The sequence below is a fragment of the Paralichthys olivaceus genome, chromosome 11 (genome assembly GCF_024713975.1).
Source record: "Paralichthys olivaceus isolate ysfri-2021 chromosome 11, ASM2471397v2, whole genome shotgun sequence".
Taxonomy (NCBI): domain Eukaryota; kingdom Metazoa; phylum Chordata; class Actinopteri; order Pleuronectiformes; family Paralichthyidae; genus Paralichthys; species Paralichthys olivaceus.
Window position 1 is genome coordinate 14,038,042 of NC_091103.1, and position 21,769 is coordinate 14,059,810.

The following is a 21,769-nucleotide window of genomic DNA, read 5'->3' on the forward strand; positions in this document are numbered from 1 at the left end:
GTATGTGATCTACTGAGTGCCTTTCAGTTTAAATGTTTCTACTTCAGTCTGACCTGATGAGTAGCATGTAGCCTGGTGTCCCACCAAGGGAGATGATGAAGGAAGTGACCACAGAGAGAGCCAGGAAGTACGGGAACATCCTGTCGCAGTCGTCCTTGTGAGGGCACTGACCTGTAGTGGCCGTAAAGTTACCAGCCACACCGACACAGCTACAGTTAGAGAAGACCTGGAGAGACACGCATAGTCGCACACAAGTGACAATGTATAGCAGGACACAGACACACATACATACATACATACATACATATATATTATATATATACACACATATATATACATATAGTTATAGATACTTACACACAAACATATAAGCGGAAATGGGTCAGTAATTAAAGTTGCGATAATGAAGCGAAACTAAATTTGTCACTGATCTGTTTTTGAAGATCTTGAAGTTCAGCTGCTGCCTACACATTAGTAAGGTATTTCCCAGCGTTAATTCATTATTTTTTATAATATGAGTACCTGGTCAACTTACAGTGTTTTTCCCTGAGCCAGCAGAAGCAGAGCAGCCAGCAAGGCAGGGAGAAACATATGTGATGCCGTTCTCTCCACAGACCGGGTCCCAGTCGCTTGCTGAACACAAGCAGTCTGAGTTACAGGCTGTGAACACTGGATGTTTATCATAAGATATCATGTCCATGCTGCAAAAGGAGAGCAAGAGCAAAGTAACAAATATTTACTGTGCCATTACATCCAGGTAATAAATGTATTATATTACTCTTTATATAATGAAATCATAAAAATCCAACAAACAAACAAAAATAAAAAGTTTTGACCAATGTATGTTTTAAAACCAATGTTCTCTAATAAATATCACACCCAAACAGAAATAATAAAGAAATGTTGTTCGTACACTTATTAGTACATGTTATTAATAATGTTATTATTAAGCAATTGGTGAAACAATACACATGGGTGGTGGCAGGATTTGAGGATGTTGGAATTCATAGATGAATGAACAGATTGCTGCTCACTCATCTATGAGAGTCAATATCTATATGTATCTATATGTATATATAGATACATATATATATATATAATTTTAAACTTTTCAAAATAAAAGCTCTGTCATTCTGGTCTGCATAAATTATTACAGCAAAGAAACTAATGTTGTGCTTTCACTCGTAAATGTATGTCAGTCCGATATGGTGCATCAAAAAATAATCTGATTATCAAAATGATTATCTTGCAGGTCAGATGTTATTTCCCTCAGGCTGCCAGTTACCAACCGCTGCTGTAGTTTATGTGAGGACATAGAAGAAGAAATGTTCAACTCCATAGACCTGCCAATTGTGAAGCCTATTAGGTGAACAGTTCATTAGATATGTGTTTGTGGAATCATGTAGATTTTAATATCTTGCTCTTTCACAAATTTTTGTGTTGACAAACTTTGGAAAATTGTCATTCAACGTGAACGGTATGCACTTATGTGTACATGAAGAAACTCCAGAAGCTCTCACTCGGATATTTGTGCTCACACACGCACCTCCTCCTGTCTCTCTATAAATATGAAAGGCAGCCTGTCACAAGATCTGATTGAATATTGTTTGTGTGTGTGTGTCGGCAAGCGAGGGAGAGAAAGTGAGTGGGCGTCAGGAGTGGATGAGCTGCACGCAGATCTATCATGAGGATTTTGTCTATTTGAAAAGACGTATCAGTCAGTCGTCAGACAACTCCTGTTTGAAATGTTTATTGCAGCAGCAGAACATAGAGTTTGGCGTCTTGGCACCAACTTCATCACCTCTCCAGATACAGTTACTTTATAATAATGGGGAGTGAGCCTGCAGGTGGATGCTGGGGTGTTGGAGAGGCTGAATCGAAACTCAGGAATATGCAGGGCAGCAGAAGCTTTGACTAACAAAGGGAGAGATGGGAAATCTTTGCAGCTTTAATAGACGACACAATCCGGAGGGGCGGTATGATTGAGGATTGTGTGTGGTACGTCACATGATTAGAGCAGTGCAGCTGGAGTTGACTGTTTGAACTAGCTAGCAAGCGTCAGTCCATTTATGTGTTGGTCAGTGTTGACGAAAACAAATCAATGTCTGGACACTGAAAAGTGTGAAAATACATTTGATTCTATTGAAACTTTGTCTCTGAGGATGTTTTTCAAATGTGGCCACACGTGTCTGGTTGATCGGATCTCAGGAAACATATTCTGTGCCATTTACACCTGTACTCTGTGTACTAGTGACTGGATCACACAGGACAGATGTTGCAGGTCTGACTATGGTCACAGAGACAAACAACCAAGTTTATGGACAGTGTGTTCCTGTGCTTTCATCGAATCTCAAATAACAAACATCTAGACAATCGTGCTCAGTGATTACTCCTGACTCACCTGTCGTACGAAAGTGTCACCCCGGCTATCTTGGCGTTCTCGCAGCTCATTGCGAAGAAGAACAACGAAAGGAAGTAGCCAATCAGGGACGTCCCGAAAGCAAACCTGGCTGCTCCCATGATATTAAGCTTCAGTCTCTTCATCAGCAGACCTCCTGAAAACATCCCCAGTGCCACCGCGGGGATATTGATCACACCTTAGATTAAGAGAAGCAGGATCAATAAATACTGATATTAGTTGTTGCTTTGACAGATCTATATGGTTTTGAAAAATTGACAAAAAATAATATGTTATACTGTACTACTCTATCACTTCTCTGACCCTTATGCATGAAAGTAAACTGCTGAGCCACTCCAGAGGAAGAATAAAGCTTCACAACTCCCAAGTCTTCTCCTTTAAAAACAGATCCCTGTTTTCTTTATTCTTTTTAATGTCTTCTCTTATACCGTCATTTACCATCAGTGTGAAGACGTGGTCTTTTATCTACACCCATGTCATTAGCTCTGGTCACTAATATTGCATTCTCTTTCATAGGCAGCCACTCAGCTCAGGGCAGGCATCTCGTTTGATGAGAGCATGTGAACCTCTGACTTTCATCCTACGTTATCATCCTTATATTTTATTTCATTATTGCAAATCCAGCATCTCTGCAGCCGTGGTGGTTAGTGCAATAAATTAGAGCACAGTCCTCCCTGTCTTTAACAATATCCTCTCTCCATCTGTTTGTGCTTCATTCAGCAAATGTAAAAATAACATAAATTAAATGAAAAAAAAACTGTTGACTGGTTTATTTAAAGAAACCCTGCATTTGAAATTGTAAACATGGTTAATGTATAATCTATAGTATTGTGTACAGTGACACTAGAATTAATTTGAGTAAACTAGACCACATTCATGAGCTTTTTCTGCCACACAATGCAAGCCAAGCAGAAATGCCTCCCCCCTTTTTTTCCAGGTTGTATGTGAACCATGATTAATTCATGTGATGTATGCAGTATTAATGGCGAGTGTAGCACACCCATCAGGAAGTTGGCCTTTGAGGCAGACTGCCTGAAGTGCTGCTCGATGTACTTGGGCTTGTAGGTAACCATGCCGATGAGCGAGTTCAGCTGGATGATCGTCACACACAGGTAGATGAGATACACCGGGTGTCCCAGCAAAGTGCGCAGGGTTGGAATAAAGTCTGTAGAGGGATAAATAAATAAATAATTGTAAGCCGGAACAAACACCTGCCTGCAAAAGTTAAATATTAACATGATAGAATGACTCTAACTGCTGCTGAGTAATGACATTTTTTGTCTAAATGCAGTTCTATAAGAGTTAGTATTGTGTGGAAACAGGAAAAAAACTATATTACCGCCCTGTAGGTGAATGCTTCTCAGTCCCTTAAGATGTTCCTAACATATTGCATTCACAATAATATGAGATCACAAGTGACCTTTGACCACTGAGATCTACAGTATTCAGTAGATTTTTTAGTCCAAGAGACAACTGGTCAAAATTTGAATAAATTCCCTAAAGCTAGACTTATCATGTTCAACACACTAAAAACATTTGAGGCCACCATTACCTTAACTCTTTACCTTTGACTACCAAATTCTAATCAGCTCCTCCTTCAGTCCAAGTGAACGTTTGTATCAAATTTAAAGAAATTCCTTATCGATGTTCTTGAGATATTGGGTTCACAAGATCAAAAACACGTTCTGTTGATTTTTGACCTTTGACCACCAAATTCGAATCAGTTCATTCTTAAGTCCAACTGATTGTTTGTATGAAATTTGAAGAGATTTCCTTGATTCTTGAAATATCACGCACACAAGAATGGAATGGACGGACAAGCTGAAAATCGAATACCTCCGGCCACCTGCTATCATAGATGCAGAGGCATCATGAAAGTGGAAAAATTATACACCATTGCATTTTATAGCCTGACCATCGTCACCACACAGTATAGAGGCTGTAAACTTAATAATAATATACATTAAAATGTATTTACATCCCCAACAACAACCTCCATCCTCACCTTTGGCCATCTCTATAAAACTTGTATGTTCATCTGCTGGATACTTGTGCTTCAGGAGCGGGGAGTCTTTGATGAAACTCGTCTGCTCTGGTGTGCACTTCTCTGGTCCCTGGGGCCCAGGTATGGGCAGAGAGCGGGGAAGAAACCAGAACGGAATAGCAGAGAGCAGGGTGATGACCCCAGCTATGAGGTAGCCCAGCCACCAAGCCCCCACCCAGCGGGCATCTGAAGGGGTGATGGTGATAGTTTCTGTTTTGGGGGGAAACAGAAGTAATCAATGGTCAAATAACGCTCAGGCTTACTTTAAATATGATGCACATATTCTCACCCAACGTCAGCTGGGATTGGCTCAAGCCTCACTGATGGATGGATGGGTGGAAGGATGTTTGTGTTTAGGTGTAAACTGTATGATTTAGTGCAACACTTCAATTAAGATATGCAGTTTTTGAAAAGTTCAAAATCAGGTTTCAGGCTTTCTCACGCCATAACCAGGTGAAAGGATTCAGATATCAAGCACTGCTACATATTCACAGCAGAGGTGACCTGTATCAACATGTAGATGGTCTTTTCATTACCTCAGTTCAGTCAGACAACTCACGTTCAAACTTTTATTGCAGCAGTAGAACAGGTTTGTGTTTGGCGTCTAGGCTCTGACTTAATCACTCCCCCGATATGATTACACAGATATGATGGGAGTGACGAGCAAATACTTGTAACTCCCCGTCGGAGCCTACAGGTGGCTGCTGGGGTGGTGGAGGGGCTGAAGCAACTGGTAGCAATACTGCAGCAGCAGTGCGAGCAAAGGGGTCGATGAGAAATTTCTCTCTGCTTAAACAGAAATAGGATGTGTGACTGAATATGTTTTTTCTCAATCTTTAATGAGAGCAGGATTTATCGATTTCACGGTCAGATTTTGGAATGCTTTCAATCAAACTCTGGAGTGCATGAAAGTATGAGTTTGAGCAAATCTAAGCACAAGCTGGGTACTTCTGAGTGCAAGCACAGGGTTTTGAGGGAGAGCATTACAAAATAAACATGAAATCAACAAGTCCTGCTCTCAAACGTTCTCACGCTCTTGAATTAAGATAGCGGGGAAAAAAACAGAAATGGTTTCCAAACTTTTTCCAGATGGGCTCAATTTTACAAGAAGGCTGGCGGGAAACATTTCAGAAAATGTCCGGAGCAACTGAATCTGACACTCTGTGTTCTCACATACAGCTCCTCTGAATAATTTCAGGAAAATGTCTGGACTTCAGTGCATGTCAGAAATACGCAGTGTATTACTTTCCCGATCATTCATTGTGTCTCACACATTTGGAGCCCTCAAGGGGAAAACAAGCAAATCGAAGGTGTTAAAGGCAAACATGGCTGCTCCCCTGAAATCCACTTACATATTTAATATTTTTTACCTTTTCATCATTTCTATTTCTCTCTCTCTTTTTCTCTCCTCTCTCCTTTCTTCTTCTAACTTCTTTTCTCCGTCTTTTCCCTCACTCACTCTGCTGTCGAGACATTAAGAGGGATTTGTGTTTCCTCTCCCTCACCTGGCCTTGTTCATTAGCTAATTGATACTAATCCTGTAGTCTTTGAATTGTGCTGACACATACATGCACATGGACAGTGTTCCCGAGTTGTTGTATCTGATAACATAATGCCTCAGTTTTATGAATGACAAGACCTTTTTCAGAGAAGAACCTTTTGACCTGTGATGACATCAAAAGTACAGGTGTTACCCATTAGCTTAACAATGTTCATGTTCTATCCTGAGAAAACACCAGTAAACCATAGCAGTGTGACAGTGAGCCGTTGTGAACAATAACCTGAAACCACATTCAGCCATCACTAGTTTTTCTGTGTAGTTTTCCTTCGGTAAATAACTACATTTTCGGTCTTGGGAGAATATTGTGTTTCATTTAATCATATCTTATTCTGACTGTATGTCACTGGAGAGGTATAGACAGCAATGGTGAATACCAGGGATATATTTTATTTTTTTAACAGTAAGTGTTAGAAACATTTAGCATTCACTGCTGGTAGTCGAGTCGTGACTGATAAAAAACCAACAGGAAGCGAATGCATCATCACCATCCTGACTTCTACATTTCTGTTCTTCCAGACTTGGAGTTCACAAACTAAAATATCACAGCATCAAGTGTTTGAAAACCAGAACAGAGTGGACACCAGGCATGAACATAGCAAAAATGACATGTTTTAAAACTAAAACACAGCACTTTGGATGTAGCTGAAGATCAGAATATCTTCCGTACAATTTAAGATGAAGTAAGACAAAACAAATATTCTCTAAATCCACAAGCCCATTTTGAGTTTATAGAATGAAGATTCAATGACAGCAGCTCCGCAAATTTAAATATTGGTCAGAACTTAAAATGAAAAATGTGCTTGTATTTAAACTCACCCATTTTTACAAATCCAATGTCCACATAGATTTTGGCACACAGGGAGCCTAACAGGTATCCAAACACTGGGCCAACCACCGAAATGGTCTGCACACAGCCTGGGATGATGATAAACACAACCAAGAAGACAAAGAAACACACAAACTGGTTACGACTTCAGCTATTTGAGTTAAGAATTGAGATCCTGGAAAACTGAGCACTACTCAGACAATCTATTTTTAACTCATCATTTGTTTGGGAAAGACTAAGTAACATAATTTTATAACTTATTATTTGCTACTGAAGAACTTAGATTTACTGCCTTGGTTGTTTTTGAGCCAAACACCACTGTTGCACGTGAATAAATCTAGTTTTATTTGGTCTGCTGCTTCATGTTGAGGCTGTGATTGAGTTGATGTGACTGTATTTGTTTAGACTTCACCTGTAATATCTCCTGGACAGTTTTAACTATCAGATCAGGAAAGAACATAGTTTTTTATAACTGTACAAATAATAGTATGTAAACTGATTTATTCTGTACGTCAGCTGTACACTCCAGGGTGTTCAACTGACGTCTGTGCAGTACCCCTGTCTGTGTACTGCTTGCCTATGGTGCAGCTATTAACAGATCAGTGCCTTGAGGGTGTTACTTTGTGTGTGTCCGTTTTAACTGTCACACCAGGAATCATGTGTTTATCAGCAAATGTGACCCACATGTTAGATCAGTCATATGAAACCTTATGTTTGTAGTGGATATAAGTTGAGAGGAGCGGAACTGATGCTGTATTGTATTGAAAAGTCAAGTGAGGAGGACGGTGCTTTTCTTACCCACATAGAGAGCAGCATTCTCCTCACTAGCAAAATCATCTATGTAAGAGATCCCCAGAGGCTGAACCGGCGTCTCTCCAATCCCTCGCAGGACATTTCCCAGGAGCACATAGATCCACATTGACAGGTTGGACTCACTTTCACAACCTGGAGGAATGCACAAGTGTCATCACACATCTTCACTCAGTGTGTGTGTATGCGTGAGAACCATAGACTGTATATAAAGATGGACGACATAACTCAATGTCATGTCTTCAATGCAAAAATGGTGGTGTAAGTATCAGGGATATGTTTGCTTCGTTTCTGGATAGTGGGAGGAAGAGCTGCTTCGTGTGGAGGCTAGGATTGTGTTGCTATGACTGGATTTGTTGAGACTTCACCTGTAATATCTCCTGAACAGTTTTAACTATCAGAAAATAAATCAGAAAAGCCCAATGGTCAAATATCTTGGACATCGTTTTTATATAACTTAACAGATAATGTAGAGACGTGTCATCCATCTTTATATGCAGTCTGTAGTGTAAACACCCACCCGCGACTGGCACTTCTGGCAGTTTACCATCTCGGATCAGGTCAGCTGCTGAACCCACCGGACATGGAGACGGATTAATTGTGGAGTTCGCTACCCACCGCACCGAGGTTTCAAACTCATAGCTGAACACAAAACACAGAGGGAACTGTTAAAAACAAACATGAAATACAAAATACTGGCAGTAGATTTAATAAGTTACGTGGAAGTGAAAATCCTCCAAAAGCAGCTACAGTCAAGACTCAGTGAAGCATCAAAGTGTTTGAACTGCTGTAGGTTGACCTAGTTACCGCTCTACACCACATACAGTCATACATGATTTGTGTGAGTTATATCAGACTATATACGTGAGTAGTAAAACGTAAAATAAGCTATGAGCTTCCTGTGATAGAATCTGTCCTTGATGTTAATGCTTTGTTTTTGAGACTTTACTTAAATGGTTTGTGATACAGTATGTTACAATGTCGTTGCTATGCCTGGAGAACGACCCATTATGTTTATGTCACAGCTTGTAAAGGAATGAGATGCACATGTAAACAACAATTTCTGTCTTGCCCAAAGCGTTTATCTTTTTCAATTTAATCGCTGCTTCCGTTAACAGACTTAACAGAAAACATTTAGTGCTACAACGCTCCTTTGCAGCTGATACATTGGAACAGTAAGTATTAATTATTTTGAATCTCAATGCATTCAAATGTTTTCTTAAATGCATTGAAAAATAAATTAGATAGAGACTGTTATATATTTGAATTCAAACAACAATCAGGCCCGCTGGCTCCTCTTACTCACCGTCCAATGATGAAGTGAGGCAGAGCAATGATGAAGGTGCCGATGGACATCAGCACACATCCCACTGCAATGATCTTTGGCCGATGGAGCTTGGCCCCAAAGTAACTGACGAAGGCTATCACCAGCAAGTTACCTGGAAGAAAGAGACAAGGACGGAAATAATTTTAAAATGCCGTTGCCCCACAGTATTTAAGAAAGTGAAAATAATCTGCACCAGAATGTAATGCTTTCTTCGCTGACACATCCTTCCACCAGGTCTGATCTGTTTTTACATATTCTAAACGAACAAATAAACAGATGAAACACTGAAAACTCAATAGTAAACAAGGTGGAAAAGCTCATGTCGTATTGCCATGACCCCTTTTTTTATATAACTGTAAAGGCTTGTTTTTAATGAGATGATGTCAATCCCATGACCAATCCTTCAGCTGCTGTAACAAGGCGTGTGTGTGTGTGTGTGTGTGTGTGTGTGTGACAGAGAGAGTCGAGCATTGACAAATGTCATGTAATCCTGAGCAGAAGGACATGTGTAACCTTTAAGTGAAATAATAAGAAATTCTTAGATGTCATAAAGCCTTTCATAGTGTACATTACAGTTACTATTGTACAGTGACGGTAGGGACAGTACTTTGTTTATCTCAAAACTGATTTCTCTGTTTCATCACATGTGCATTGGAACATGTAGCTATAAAACCTGGAACATGCTAAGAATGATTCATGCAGCATTTTTCACAACTCATACATCAGCAGGGCCATGCTCAGCTCAAGTAGTTCTAGATCTTTTTATGAATCAGCCATCATGATTACACTTCATTCTCCCCATTATTTTCGTTATTACTCTTTTTTTTTCTTTCCTTCTCCTCCTTTGCCCCTTTGTTTTTCCTCCGCTCTGTTGTCCTTGCTTGTTTTTTGCACTTTCCCTCTAGTTTTCTTTCCTCTTCACGCTGCCCTGCTCTGCCTCTATGTTGTCCTGGCAACGGTCCTATAGAAAAAGCTTGTTGCCTAGGCCACATGAGAGAAGCTGCTTTCATGGGAGACGAAGAAATGGAGAGATAGATGGAGAGATATCCAGGGTTTTCAAGCTCTGGCTGCGTGAGAGGTGTCGTCAACACCTTTTTTCTCCTCTGGCAGATACACACAACCTGACTCAGAGCATCAGCAGGTCACACACTCATTCACAATGTTATTGGAATTAATTATTCTCCAACACTATCATGTCAATGTGGGCTCAAACTGCCTGCCTAACAGTAAAAGAGCAAAGGCAGAATGAGACTCTCTTTGGGTCTCACTCTGGAAACTATATAACCCGTATTTCCCGCTTGTCATTTGGCAGATTTTAGCCAAAGTGATTAACGACTGAGGGACAACATTAAGTTCCAGTACAATAGAACAACTGTTCATTGGATGAATCTGCATGAAGTGTAGATAGAGAGGGATGCACCTGCTCCGATAGCACTTGCATGCTCATTCCAGCATCAGAGAACCACAAATGAAAACAGTCTGTGATTGCCTGTGAAGGGATGACAGTGACAAACAATGTTCCTTGACCCATATAATATCACAGATATCACCCTGTAGCACGAGTGACTTGACTTTGATTCGGGTAGCAAAAGTTGGTGGTGTACTGCATAAGGTAAGGCCTGATATCCTGATATTTTCCTATAGGTGCAAAGTGGCAAGATCAAGAGGCAGATACAACATGGCTTGAGAAGGTTAGCATGACACCCAGGTTTCATGCTATTTAGGCTGGGATGAGAGACGATTTTGATGTTGATATTGTGATGAAGAGATTTATTTGTGTTTATTGGTGTTTAGGTGTCGTTCCTTCATCCATGTAAATATAGCTGTTTTCAGGGATGTCCTGCAGAGGATCTCCAGAGAATTGGTTCTGGACTTTCTCTGCAGTTTTCCTTTCACACATGCACAACGCGGCGAGAGGTTTTCTGGTCAGACGGGTTCACAACAGCAACAAATCCTCTGCAGCATTCGGTTGAGGGTTGGTGCAGCAGGCAGAGGCAGGATGTTATGTATTCATTCCACTGCAGAGATCATCAGAGATAAGTGTATGGCACCACACAGGAGATATTCGTTTTCTTTTTGTTTTTGGCATTTAAAAAAAAACTGTGGAGGATCTCAGGAGGTCAGTGCATGTTTGAAAGCAGCTTATGTGTCAGAGACATGCAGAGATTCATGCTGAGACTGGGGTCATCTGGTGGAACAGGTACACCCAGAGGAGTAGTTTATACATAAGACATTGCCACTGAATGGTCTGTACTGCAGCACTGTAAACCAGATCTACTAACGGGCTGCACATTGTCACAGGTTAAATTTGTGGTTTTATCAATAATTCTATAAAATAATCGGACTATCTGCATTATGCACAGCAGCCCGTTAAGGATTCATATTTTTGATGTTTAGATTGATATGACTCGAGCTGCTTTGTTTATGTGGAGCAACGTTTTATAAGAACGAAAAGCATCTGCAAAATTAGTGTTTGAAAAAAAAGAACCTGTGGTAGATTGGGCATCTTCACAGGCTGTCTACATCACCTCTTGTCCAATGTGATCATGTGAGCAGGGATTGGCTCCAGGGCACAACAATAATGTACAGGATTAGTGACTTAAAACCAAAATCGATGATTGGATTAAACTGTTTAATCTCTCTCAACTTGAGTTTTAGATACAAAGATGATAATGTAGAGTGGCAGCAGTAAGGGAAACAGCTTTTATTGGCCTTTTTAAACCAACCACAGAAACAATGAAGTGTCCTTAAAATAACCTACATTCCTAGTTGGAAGAGCAGTATTATTCATGCATTGCAAGCAAAGGTGTTTTGTGATATTTGATAAATGTCTACACATTAATAGGCAGTTTGTGTTTGGCTTACAAATTATTTTAGGTACTGCCTGCAGGGACCGTGTGCTTGTTACTGATTCACATGTCATATAAAAGCTTGTAAATTCCTTATAATTCTCATGTAAGAAACTAAGATCATTGATACAGTGTGACTCTCTATAGAGAAAAGAGAGTTGGAGACTTTTTTGTCCCTGGTTGACACTATGACTCACCACGCACACACACACACACACACACACACACACACACACACACACACACACACACTCACATACACACACACACACACACACTCACATACACACACACACACACACACACCTACACCTGTCCTCCTCTTGGAAGCCTGATGAATCCTTTATCCACAGCGTGAATATCTCCCCATATGACCCATTCATATTTCTGTCCCAAAGACAGAAAGAGAGGAGGGAGGGGAGCCCATGACACACGGGCGGTAAACAGAAACAAGAGAATAAGAGCAGTGACTGGCAGGCCTACTCACCTATCTCGAAGCTTCCATCAATGACACCTATTAGGTAACTGGGGATGTCAAAGCGTCTCTCCAGCTGAGTTATTGTGCTCTTCATGTAGCTCCCCGACAGAGCCTTTGCAAAATAGGCAAAGGACAGAGCCACCAGAAACATCTGGGAAAAGAGCGAGATGAAAAAAAAAAGAAGAACAGGGAACGAAACAAAGAAAAGGGTTAATATGCACAACAGTGTTAAAACAACACACGCATTGTTTGTACTTCATTATCACTTATCTACTTGATTGTAGGATGTGTTTTTGTCCACAAAGAGCAGACAGAAGAGGAAGCACTTGTGTGATAATGCTGCGGTAGCCACGGTGCATGAACTCCCCCTCATTAACCCACTTCCAGAGGTCCAACATTCAGTCATTAAGAAGTGTCAGAATCGTAGTAATAATGAGGTTTAGATGAAGGAAAGGGCTTTAGAGTGGGAGGAGAGAGATGAACACAGTGTGGGCTGGAGAGTGTGAACAGTGATGAGAGAAAAACTGCAGACAAATGAATTTACTGATAAAAGAGGTAAAGTTGTCCATATAGCCATAATGTAATAAGTTATAAATTATATATGTATAAATAGATGGTAATAACTCTAGCTGAGATTAAAAAAAGGAATCCCCTGTTTATCAGTTGATTGTTTTAATTTTCTCTATAATGAGACACTGACCAGCCCCAGGTCAACAACTCTCACAGTCATGACTAAATGCAATCTAATAAACACATCCACTCAAAGTGCAAAACAAATGCAGTTTCATTAGGAAAGGGGTTTTCAACGGGCAGGAAATATGAAAACTCAGATCTGTAGAAGTTTTTACATTATAAAATAGAAACAACAGACTGAATTACTTGAGCCTTCCTCATCTCTTCCAACACAAGATAAGCAGGACATAAATATCAATACATCACCAGAGCTTTTTATTTGAGTAAAGCTATTTTCATATATAAACTCTGGTGAGGCGAAAATTGAGTCTGGACATTCTCTTGGATTTTTGGCTTGTCCATATGAAGAGAATTCACAATCATAACAGGGACATGTGCCTGGATATATGCATGGCATCTTCTTCAGCATCTTCTACGTGTATAGCACCTGAGATATTTGAATTCTTCCAGTTTTACATCCATCACGAATTTAAAATGTCATCAACACGTCCACTAACTCACTGTGAATTTTCAGGATATTTTCCTACTCTATGCTCACATGGAACCGCTCTGACATTTTCCAGACATTTTACTGGTGAGCTGGCAGGAAGCGTTTCAGAAAATGTCAAAAGCAATTGACTTGATATTTGCATTCTCACATTTGCTGTTTTCTTCCACAGTTTCAGTGGTCGAGCTCAAATGTGATCAGTCTTTTAAATGTTTCTACCCCAATGATCAAGATGTTGCTGTTGTGTCAGACCTGAAACAACATGATCCAATGACTGTATGAGGCCAAAATAGTTCTTTATCTATAACTTATTATCAATTGGGCCAAACAAATTTAAATTGTAATCCCAGATCAGTGGTCTCCAGTCTGCAAAGACACAGTTAACACAACCAACAGAAAACAACTCTGAACTTTCAGTAGCAACGTGGAAATTAAAAGACACAACAATGATTTGGACTGTGTGATCCACCGCTCCAAGTTTAACCATGGTTCCCCCACTACATGGACATTTTCAGGAATTGATAAAGTTAGGTACTTGCCCTGAGGCGGTGATCTGATTAAGATTTTTAGAATTTTGGATTCAAGGAAAAAAATAACAAAGATATAAATCTCTTCTACAATCATTAGTTTATATCTGCAGTATTTTATTCATAGCTTATGTTTGTGTTTAAATGATTAGATAATTAATGCCCAGTCTACAAATGATGCTGAAGCATGCCACTCGCTGTGGTAAACCAGGCTTCCTGTCAGATGTGTTGGAAATGAAAACAAATTGGCATTCAGGATGGTCGACTGGTTTAATCTAATCTACAGTCACATGTTTGCCTATAGAAGGAAATCCTCCCATATGGTTTGTATTCCCTGTCTCTGTCTGACCTTTCCACCTGTGTCGTCTGAAGCAAAGAAAATGAAATCTCTACAGAATGATGTCCACTCTCTGATTCCACTGCACAGTATTTCTAAGAATATGTGTTGCTGATTGTTTTTGTTTGTTTATTTAGTAGAGATAATTTTAGGAAAAAGCATTCATTATTATCTGTGTCATTCAGATAAAAACATTATTTTAATCATCTTTTATTCAGTTATTTAAGAAATATCTCCCTGTGAAGCAAAATGTAAACTGTAAAGTATTTGTATTTTTCGCCCAAATGTCACATTCACATGTTCAATATCTTTTATCTAAGACTGAAATGTAACGTTTTCACTATAGTTATATTGTGTTTGTTTCTCTGTTAATCGGTGAGATCTTACACACTGGACCTTTAAATGATACATTTAAATTATACGATTATTCATTTATATTAATCAGAGCATGTTTTCTTGACCCCTAAACACCAATAAGACAAATAAACAATAAATTCCACCATATATGGAACAATGTTGTTTGTCTAAATTGAATAGTGTATTAATTTATTTGCAATGAAGATATCCACATATTTACACAACCCACAGTTTAAGTGTCTGTTTCTGAAGCAAAACAGGAAATCAAAGTAAGAATATTTTTTCTTATTATAATACCTACTTATATAAGTCAATCAGTCTTACATGTAACACATATTTACCTCTACCAATGAGGTCATGTATTTGTCTGTGTTTCTTTGTTAGTCAGCAGGATTATGCAAAAATTACACAACCGAATTAAATTTTGTTTGGGGCATGACCTGAGAAAGAACTTATTGAATTTTGGAGTGGATCCAGATGAGGGAGTGGATCCAATTCTCCACGTTGTCATTGACTTTTCGAAGCATAATTCATGGATCTTAAACATAACAGAACTGCTGGCAGAGGTGTGCCCTCTTCTGAAAGCCATTGTACTTATTAGTGTGTGTGTGTGTGTGTGTGTGTGTGTGTGCAAGAGAAACCCATGGTCATAATGATTTTCAAGCAAACCACCCCCTTTCTTAAATCTCTCTTTTCTCATTTGCTTCTATATTTTTCGGACTCCTCATCCTCCCTCCACATTCACTTCTGATCTCTGCATTGACATCTTGCATGATGAAGCCACGAGAGTGGTTTCGCTGCAGTGATTTCACGGAGCAGAAGAAGAGTAAATTCTTTGTTTTGTTTATAGCCTGAGTATCTGTGATCCCACTCTGTCCCCCTGAATACTTAACGCTAGGTTTTCTACCCTTGTTCCTGACATAAAAAAAGCAGTACACATGAGAATCACGCTACACATGACAAGGAAACGGAAATTCACTGTCACAGAAAGAACAATGGCTGTAAACATTATTTACGTACAGACTACACAGAGTATATCCCAACAAAATCACTCATTGAGTAGAAATTAGCATCGAGGACACAGTTTGACCTTTGGACCATTTAATGGCAGTGTAATAAGAAGCAGCTGACTGTACTGCCAGTGCTGGTGAAACCACATTAGCAAAGTTAGAGAGGGAGCCATCTTTAAGTACAACAATGTTCAGCATGTACAACAACAATAGTGGGATATCAGGAGTTTGAGATATTGTAATAGTAACAGTTTGTCTTATCCCTGCTCCTCTTCTAGTTCACAAACTCCATTTACATGCTGTGATGTGTGAGGGCCCGTCAATGCAAACAGACTTCTTTTGAGATCATGCTGTCCACTAGGACAGGCTGCAGGCTATTTAGCGAAAGTAGTTCATCACATGTGCATTTCCTGGGGAAGGGGACTTTACTCGCATGCAAGCATGCATACATGTATATTTCCCTCCAAGGCAAGAAAAAGGCTTTCATAATTACAATTCCAGACTATTGTCATTCAATCTAATGGTGGGATCTGGGAAACTCAAGGCTGTCTTGATCTGAAACATATTAATAATGGAAGTTATCCTCATCGTGAGCAGCAGTAGTTCTCAATGGGAAGTGAGCCAACAACATCTCTGTAGCATTTTTCTTTCACAACTGCATGAGACAGTGCATTGTGCTTGAGCTATTGCACCAACAGTGTCAGTTTTGGTGGCCATAGCAGATTAGTTCCCATTTGTGCCAATTCAGTTATTTAGGGGCTCACAAAGACATGGTTTGTACCAGAATGTGTTGGCTGAGTGGAATACAGACATATGCTTGTACAAAATCCCTCTTGTTTGAAAAGATCATTTATTTTTACAATTTTACAATTTGAACTGTGTTCTTGAGATGCCCACTCTCATATTTAACAGATGAAAACAGCTGAAACATGTTAGCCCCTAGCACAACCATAATTCAGATTTTCTTATTGGTAATGGTATTTGCTCTCTAGTGTTTGGTATTGTTTCTGTTTCTAACAATATTGCTCTTAAATTTATACTTTTGAAATGCTTCTGATGCCTTAACAGTACCAGAACTGGAAAAAAAGTTAAAGAAAAAACTATCTACTACCTATATATTATTGATATTACATTATTAACGTTTCATTTCTGTTGTCAGACACATGCTGTAAACACTATTGATGATGAGAATGGCTTTTGCATTGCTAAGGAAACTTGGAAGTTGAAATTTAACATATTTAACATAAACAGATATAAATAGGTACCAAACTCTTTTACATTAAAAAATCACAAACTACAATAATTCAGCACTAAACAATAGTTTCAGTGTTTAATACAGGAACATTTTTCTGCTCCAAACTCGTAATCAATTGTCTCTCCACCGCTTGGACGGCAGCAGGTGCTGCTTTAATTTTGTCGCCTTCCTCCCACATTTTCCACCATTTAAACTTTACACTTTCACCGGAGTTTATACATTTATAGGTATAATGTTATCAGGAAATGTGCTGTGATATTCAGATTAAGCAGGAAAACTATTTCACTGCAGACCATGGTCACTGAAATGAAGCACAGAAATCTGCTAAAAATTTTGTAGGAGCCAATTTCGGTACCAGGAGACAGAAATAATTTTCTCTAATAATTAAAGGCTTTTAGAACTATACCACCTGCACTTCTTGTTTAAAAAATGTCTTTTCTATGGACACTGCAAAACCCTGAACCCATTCTATCAGATGAAACAACTAATCCCATTACATCTAAGAAAAGTCACTCTTTTGTTGATCGTCTTTGAAAGCTTGGTCTTAGTGGAAAACAATTTATGCAGCACTACAATGCACTATTATTTGATCTTCTGTAATTACAATGCACTGTGTATAAAATTTCAACACAACTACACTCCAGCATCTAGAGTGAAAACCTTTGCCAATATGTCTGTCAAGGAAAATTATTTTGCCTCGTCTCCACCTGCTGTCAGAGCATACTTCTGTGTGAAGGGGAGATTTTGTTACCTTTGAATAGAGCCAGGTTAGCTGTTTCTGTGTGTTTCCAGTGTTTGTGCTACGCTAAACCAACCAACCAACCAACCAACCAGCAGCTGGCTGTAGTTTCATGTTTAGCAAACACATGTGAAATTGGATTCAAGCCTCTCATCTTACTCTCTGCGAGAAAACAAACGTGTGTTTTCCCAAATGTCAAACTGCTGTTTTAAATTACAAATTGTCAGGAGAAGCTGGAGTTGCAGTGTCATGCATAGGTAAGATTATCCCTGTAAAACATGTCCAGGTCATAATCACATGCCAGCAGCAAAACCCATACATAATCTTATAAAACTTGTGGTAAAAGCAAAACCTTGTTCTTTCACAGATAATGGTGACAGTGAACACTAATGATAATAATAAAGTACAATAAAGAAATGATCTCAGTCAATGCATTTTGTAAAGGACTGGAATTACCTTTAGAGAGTAACACAACTGTATCTGTGCCACACACACACACACACATAGCATTAAGCATATGCCTAATCCTAACCCCTTTAACCTCATCCTAACCTAAACCTAATTCAAACCCGAACAGCAATTATTAACGCATAAACAGCCCTAGAAAGTGAAGACCGACCAAAATGTCCACTCTCCGAAATGTCTAGCTGCAAAATGGTAGAAGAAAAAGTTACTATAAAATACATAACATCTTCATAAGGTGTTTGTGGAGTTCAGTGCAAGAAATGAATGAGGAAAAAAAACAAAAAAAAACACAGGGTCATTGTTGCACCCAAGTTCTAGTCATAATGATGGAATTAACAAAAAGCAGAGAATAACATTGAGTACCGGATTAGAGTCGAAACAGGCTGTGTCATGGCCCACCCAGCCGGTCAGGGAACCAAACAATTCTGAGAAGAAACAAAAGTCTGTCCGGGCACTGCAGTCTGTATTATGATAAGCTGCTTGAGCACCATTGTCTAATGTCACTTTCATGTGGAAAAGGCAACAATGGTGTCTGATCTCATTTAGGGCTTTGCTAACTTTTATGTTTTTGGCAGAGGACGTGGTTTCAGCCAGTTGACTCTTTGCTAAGCCCCTCCCCTCCCTCCCATCGTCCAATGTCGAGTTTGCAACCGTGACGGCGTGAAAGGCCAGTCAAGATTTCAGAACAAGGTAGATTACTTTTCCAAATGAAACCTGCAAGTCTGCAACAGACTGTGTCTGTGTGCATGTGTGTTGATGCTGAACATGTTACATGCAGGAGATGCAGACGTGAATCTATAAAGGAAGTTGAAGTTGGTTTCAAGACACAGTCCAATGTGCAATATTTGTAAGCATTGAATGGATGGCTGTCCCTGTGTGTGCCAATCCTAGCTGCTCTCCCTACTCCTGTCCAATGGAGGAAACATCATGAGGACATGAAAGGTTGATGTGCAAATCAGAACATAATGGAAAATAATTTGTTGGGTAGTGTGGCTCTCCTTTAGCTTGTTGCTACCACGGGTCTGCTTCATGAGAAAGGGAGTATGAAGCTGTCTTTTGATGATTACATGATCTCCAAAAGAATATAGCTTGTACTGCACCCCCTCTTCATTACTGGTGAATGGCCAAGGTGAGGAGCATAAAGATTTGCCACCATGCCACATGGGAACACTAGACAACCTGTAACTTATGAGTACAGCATTGCAGCTATTGCAGCTCTAAGTCTACCTTTCTTTGTATTTCCCCTGGTCTGTCCTGTCCTTGATAAAAGCAGTGAGGATATTGTAATTTGCTTTCCTAGAGCCTTTTCTTTCAAAGTAGAACATGCAAGATGCCAAAGTTTACTTGTGTCACATTTTGACTCAATGGAGAGTTGATCTGTTGAGTTTTGTTTGTGATCAAAAGGAAGGAAGGAAGCATCAGCACTGTGCAGCCATGACTTGTCCCTGACAAATTCCAGGAAAAGGGGGCTCATACCTAAAAGCAGTACCCTTGATGATGAGTGTTTGCTACCTGATTCTATCTTGTCGTGTACTCATGAACCACTGACACTGAAGGGACTGACATAATTGAAGTTTAACTGATGAGAAAGGATGAATAGAAGTACAGAAGCATGATTCAGTTCATCATTGGACTAATGTCTTTACATTCAGATAGAGAGGTCATGGGTACAAGAAGTACATTGTTCCTCATAGACACACACAAAGTTCACTTGTTGACTTGTAGGGCTGTAATCTTGTTATTTAGTTAGTGCTGATCTATACACACACAGCTACTTTCACTTCAGCATACACACTAATTGGGCATATGACTCCCCAGGATTTACCTGCCTTGTGGTGCTTGCTCATTGTCCTTACTGTTTTTATTTCTGGTTCGCGCCACCCTTCAACCCCCTTCCATTTATCTAGCAATGATAAAAGCAGATCTTTACAGGGTCCTGGATTACTAGAATCAGTTCATTAAAAATATAAAAATATAAGATTAATTTATTGAATAAGCGCATGACTTGAGCTAAGACTGTTCTGCACTGTGTCCTAAATTTCAATAGCCACATAGAGACAACTACAAAATCCGCCTACTATCATGCACTTTCAAGGAGACATATGTCTACAACTAAATTTGCATTGAGTTGTTGAAAATGTGTTATTTGTTCTTTTTTTTCTAAAAATTTTTAGCTGTCCCACTTACCAAATATTATTGATAATGTGGGACATCATGGTTTGGGTAATCCGGAAAATTCATTAAAGTTCTCTAAATGGGGGAAATATGCATTCAGTGACTTCCTGAAGTAAATCAAAGATAAACTTAACTTTAACGTAACATTAACTTATTGTATAATATGATCTGCAGTTGTAAGACAGGAGTTAATGGTAAATACAGTCTGTCCCTGTCTGTTTAAACTGATTGTCTTGTTAGCTAACTAGCACATAATCAGTTTGCTCTTTAGGATAGAGGTGATTCAAAAAGCACAGAAGAGTCTGTCCTGTGGTCTGCAGCAATTGGTTTCACCAAACATCTGGAGAGGACAATGGCGGGATCAATGATGGGTCTCTCACCTGCAAGTACTGTTTGTTGAGTGAGCCCCAACAGAATGGTAAATTATTTTTGCGGCTGTTGGTTGAATTGAATCATTTAATTAAATGTGATACACCACAATAGAATGTTTTAAATTAATATTATAGTTTATTTAAGATTGGGTTCTCAAATATGAATTTCCAAGTTAATATGAATTGATCACATTTCTATGAATAATATACTTACAGAGTCCATGGTTAAGGGAGCTCCTCGCCCCCACAGAAAACACTGCTCCGGAAGCTCCTAAAACAACTTGTCAGTAGCCCAGCTGATACTTCCAGGGTATAATGATGTCAATTGACATCAAAGTATCTCACATTTGCATCATTCACACTATTCTACACTGGTCGAGATTTCCTACATACGCTGGTAGTGGTTGACCAGTCACAACAAAACAGGCCAGCTGGCCAATCAGCGCAGACTGGTCTTTAGTTTGAGTGGGGCCTCTAAGAGACAGTAGCTAAAACCAAACATTTCAGACAGAGGCTGAAAAGAGGAGCTGCAGCAGTAGACACTATAAGGAAAGTGATGCGTTTTCTGAACTTAGAGCAGCTTTTGTTTGTCTTTTTTTAACTTAATTTCAATGTTTAATATGAGGTTCTTTGGACAAGGTTTGTTTTATGGGGAAATGTTTAAAATGTATGAAAATATTTAGTTGTTGCCATAAGACTTGTTTATCTAGAATCCTTTGCGGAATTTGACATATTTATGAATACGAAAAAAGTACCTTACCAACAAAAGTAAATAAAAGTTAAATGTACAGAGTCGAAACCATCACAACATGTTGGATTGTGTACCTTCAGGCTGGTGCAGGGAGAGGACCGTCCATTCTCTTGCGTGCGTCCATGCTCAGCTCTAGACTCCATCCTCCAGAAATGTCTCCGTGTCTTCTTAACAGAAGTCTCCCACGTAATGCAATTTCTTGGCACTGATGCATGCAACCCTGCAAATGGATAATTCAAGCATGTGACCCACTTCTCATCTTTGGCAAAAAAACAGAAACATGTCTAC

At 39.3% G+C, this 21,769-nt stretch overlaps 1 protein-coding gene across 1 annotated transcript in view; it reads right to left on the reverse strand.

The window, feature by feature from the left end:
* Positions 1-21,769, reverse strand: part of slco1c1 (solute carrier organic anion transporter family, member 1C1) — a 34,445-nt gene that overhangs the window by 7,528 nt on the left and 5,148 nt on the right. The window contains exons 2-12 of the mRNA XM_069533775.1: positions 21,556-21,701; positions 12,324-12,465; positions 8,967-9,099; positions 8,181-8,302; positions 7,649-7,795; positions 6,841-6,939; positions 4,425-4,673; positions 3,420-3,584; positions 2,402-2,597; positions 536-701; positions 54-226 (exon numbers count right to left, since the gene is read on the reverse strand). Coding sequence (XP_069389876.1) covers positions 54-226; positions 536-701; positions 2,402-2,597; positions 3,420-3,584; positions 4,425-4,673; positions 6,841-6,939; positions 7,649-7,795; positions 8,181-8,302; positions 8,967-9,099; positions 12,324-12,465; positions 21,556-21,624 — 1,661 coding nt within the window. The 5' untranslated portion in view covers positions 21,625-21,701. The remainder of the gene's footprint in view (positions 1-53; positions 227-535; positions 702-2,401; positions 2,598-3,419; positions 3,585-4,424; positions 4,674-6,840; positions 6,940-7,648; positions 7,796-8,180; positions 8,303-8,966; positions 9,100-12,323; positions 12,466-21,555; positions 21,702-21,769) is intronic.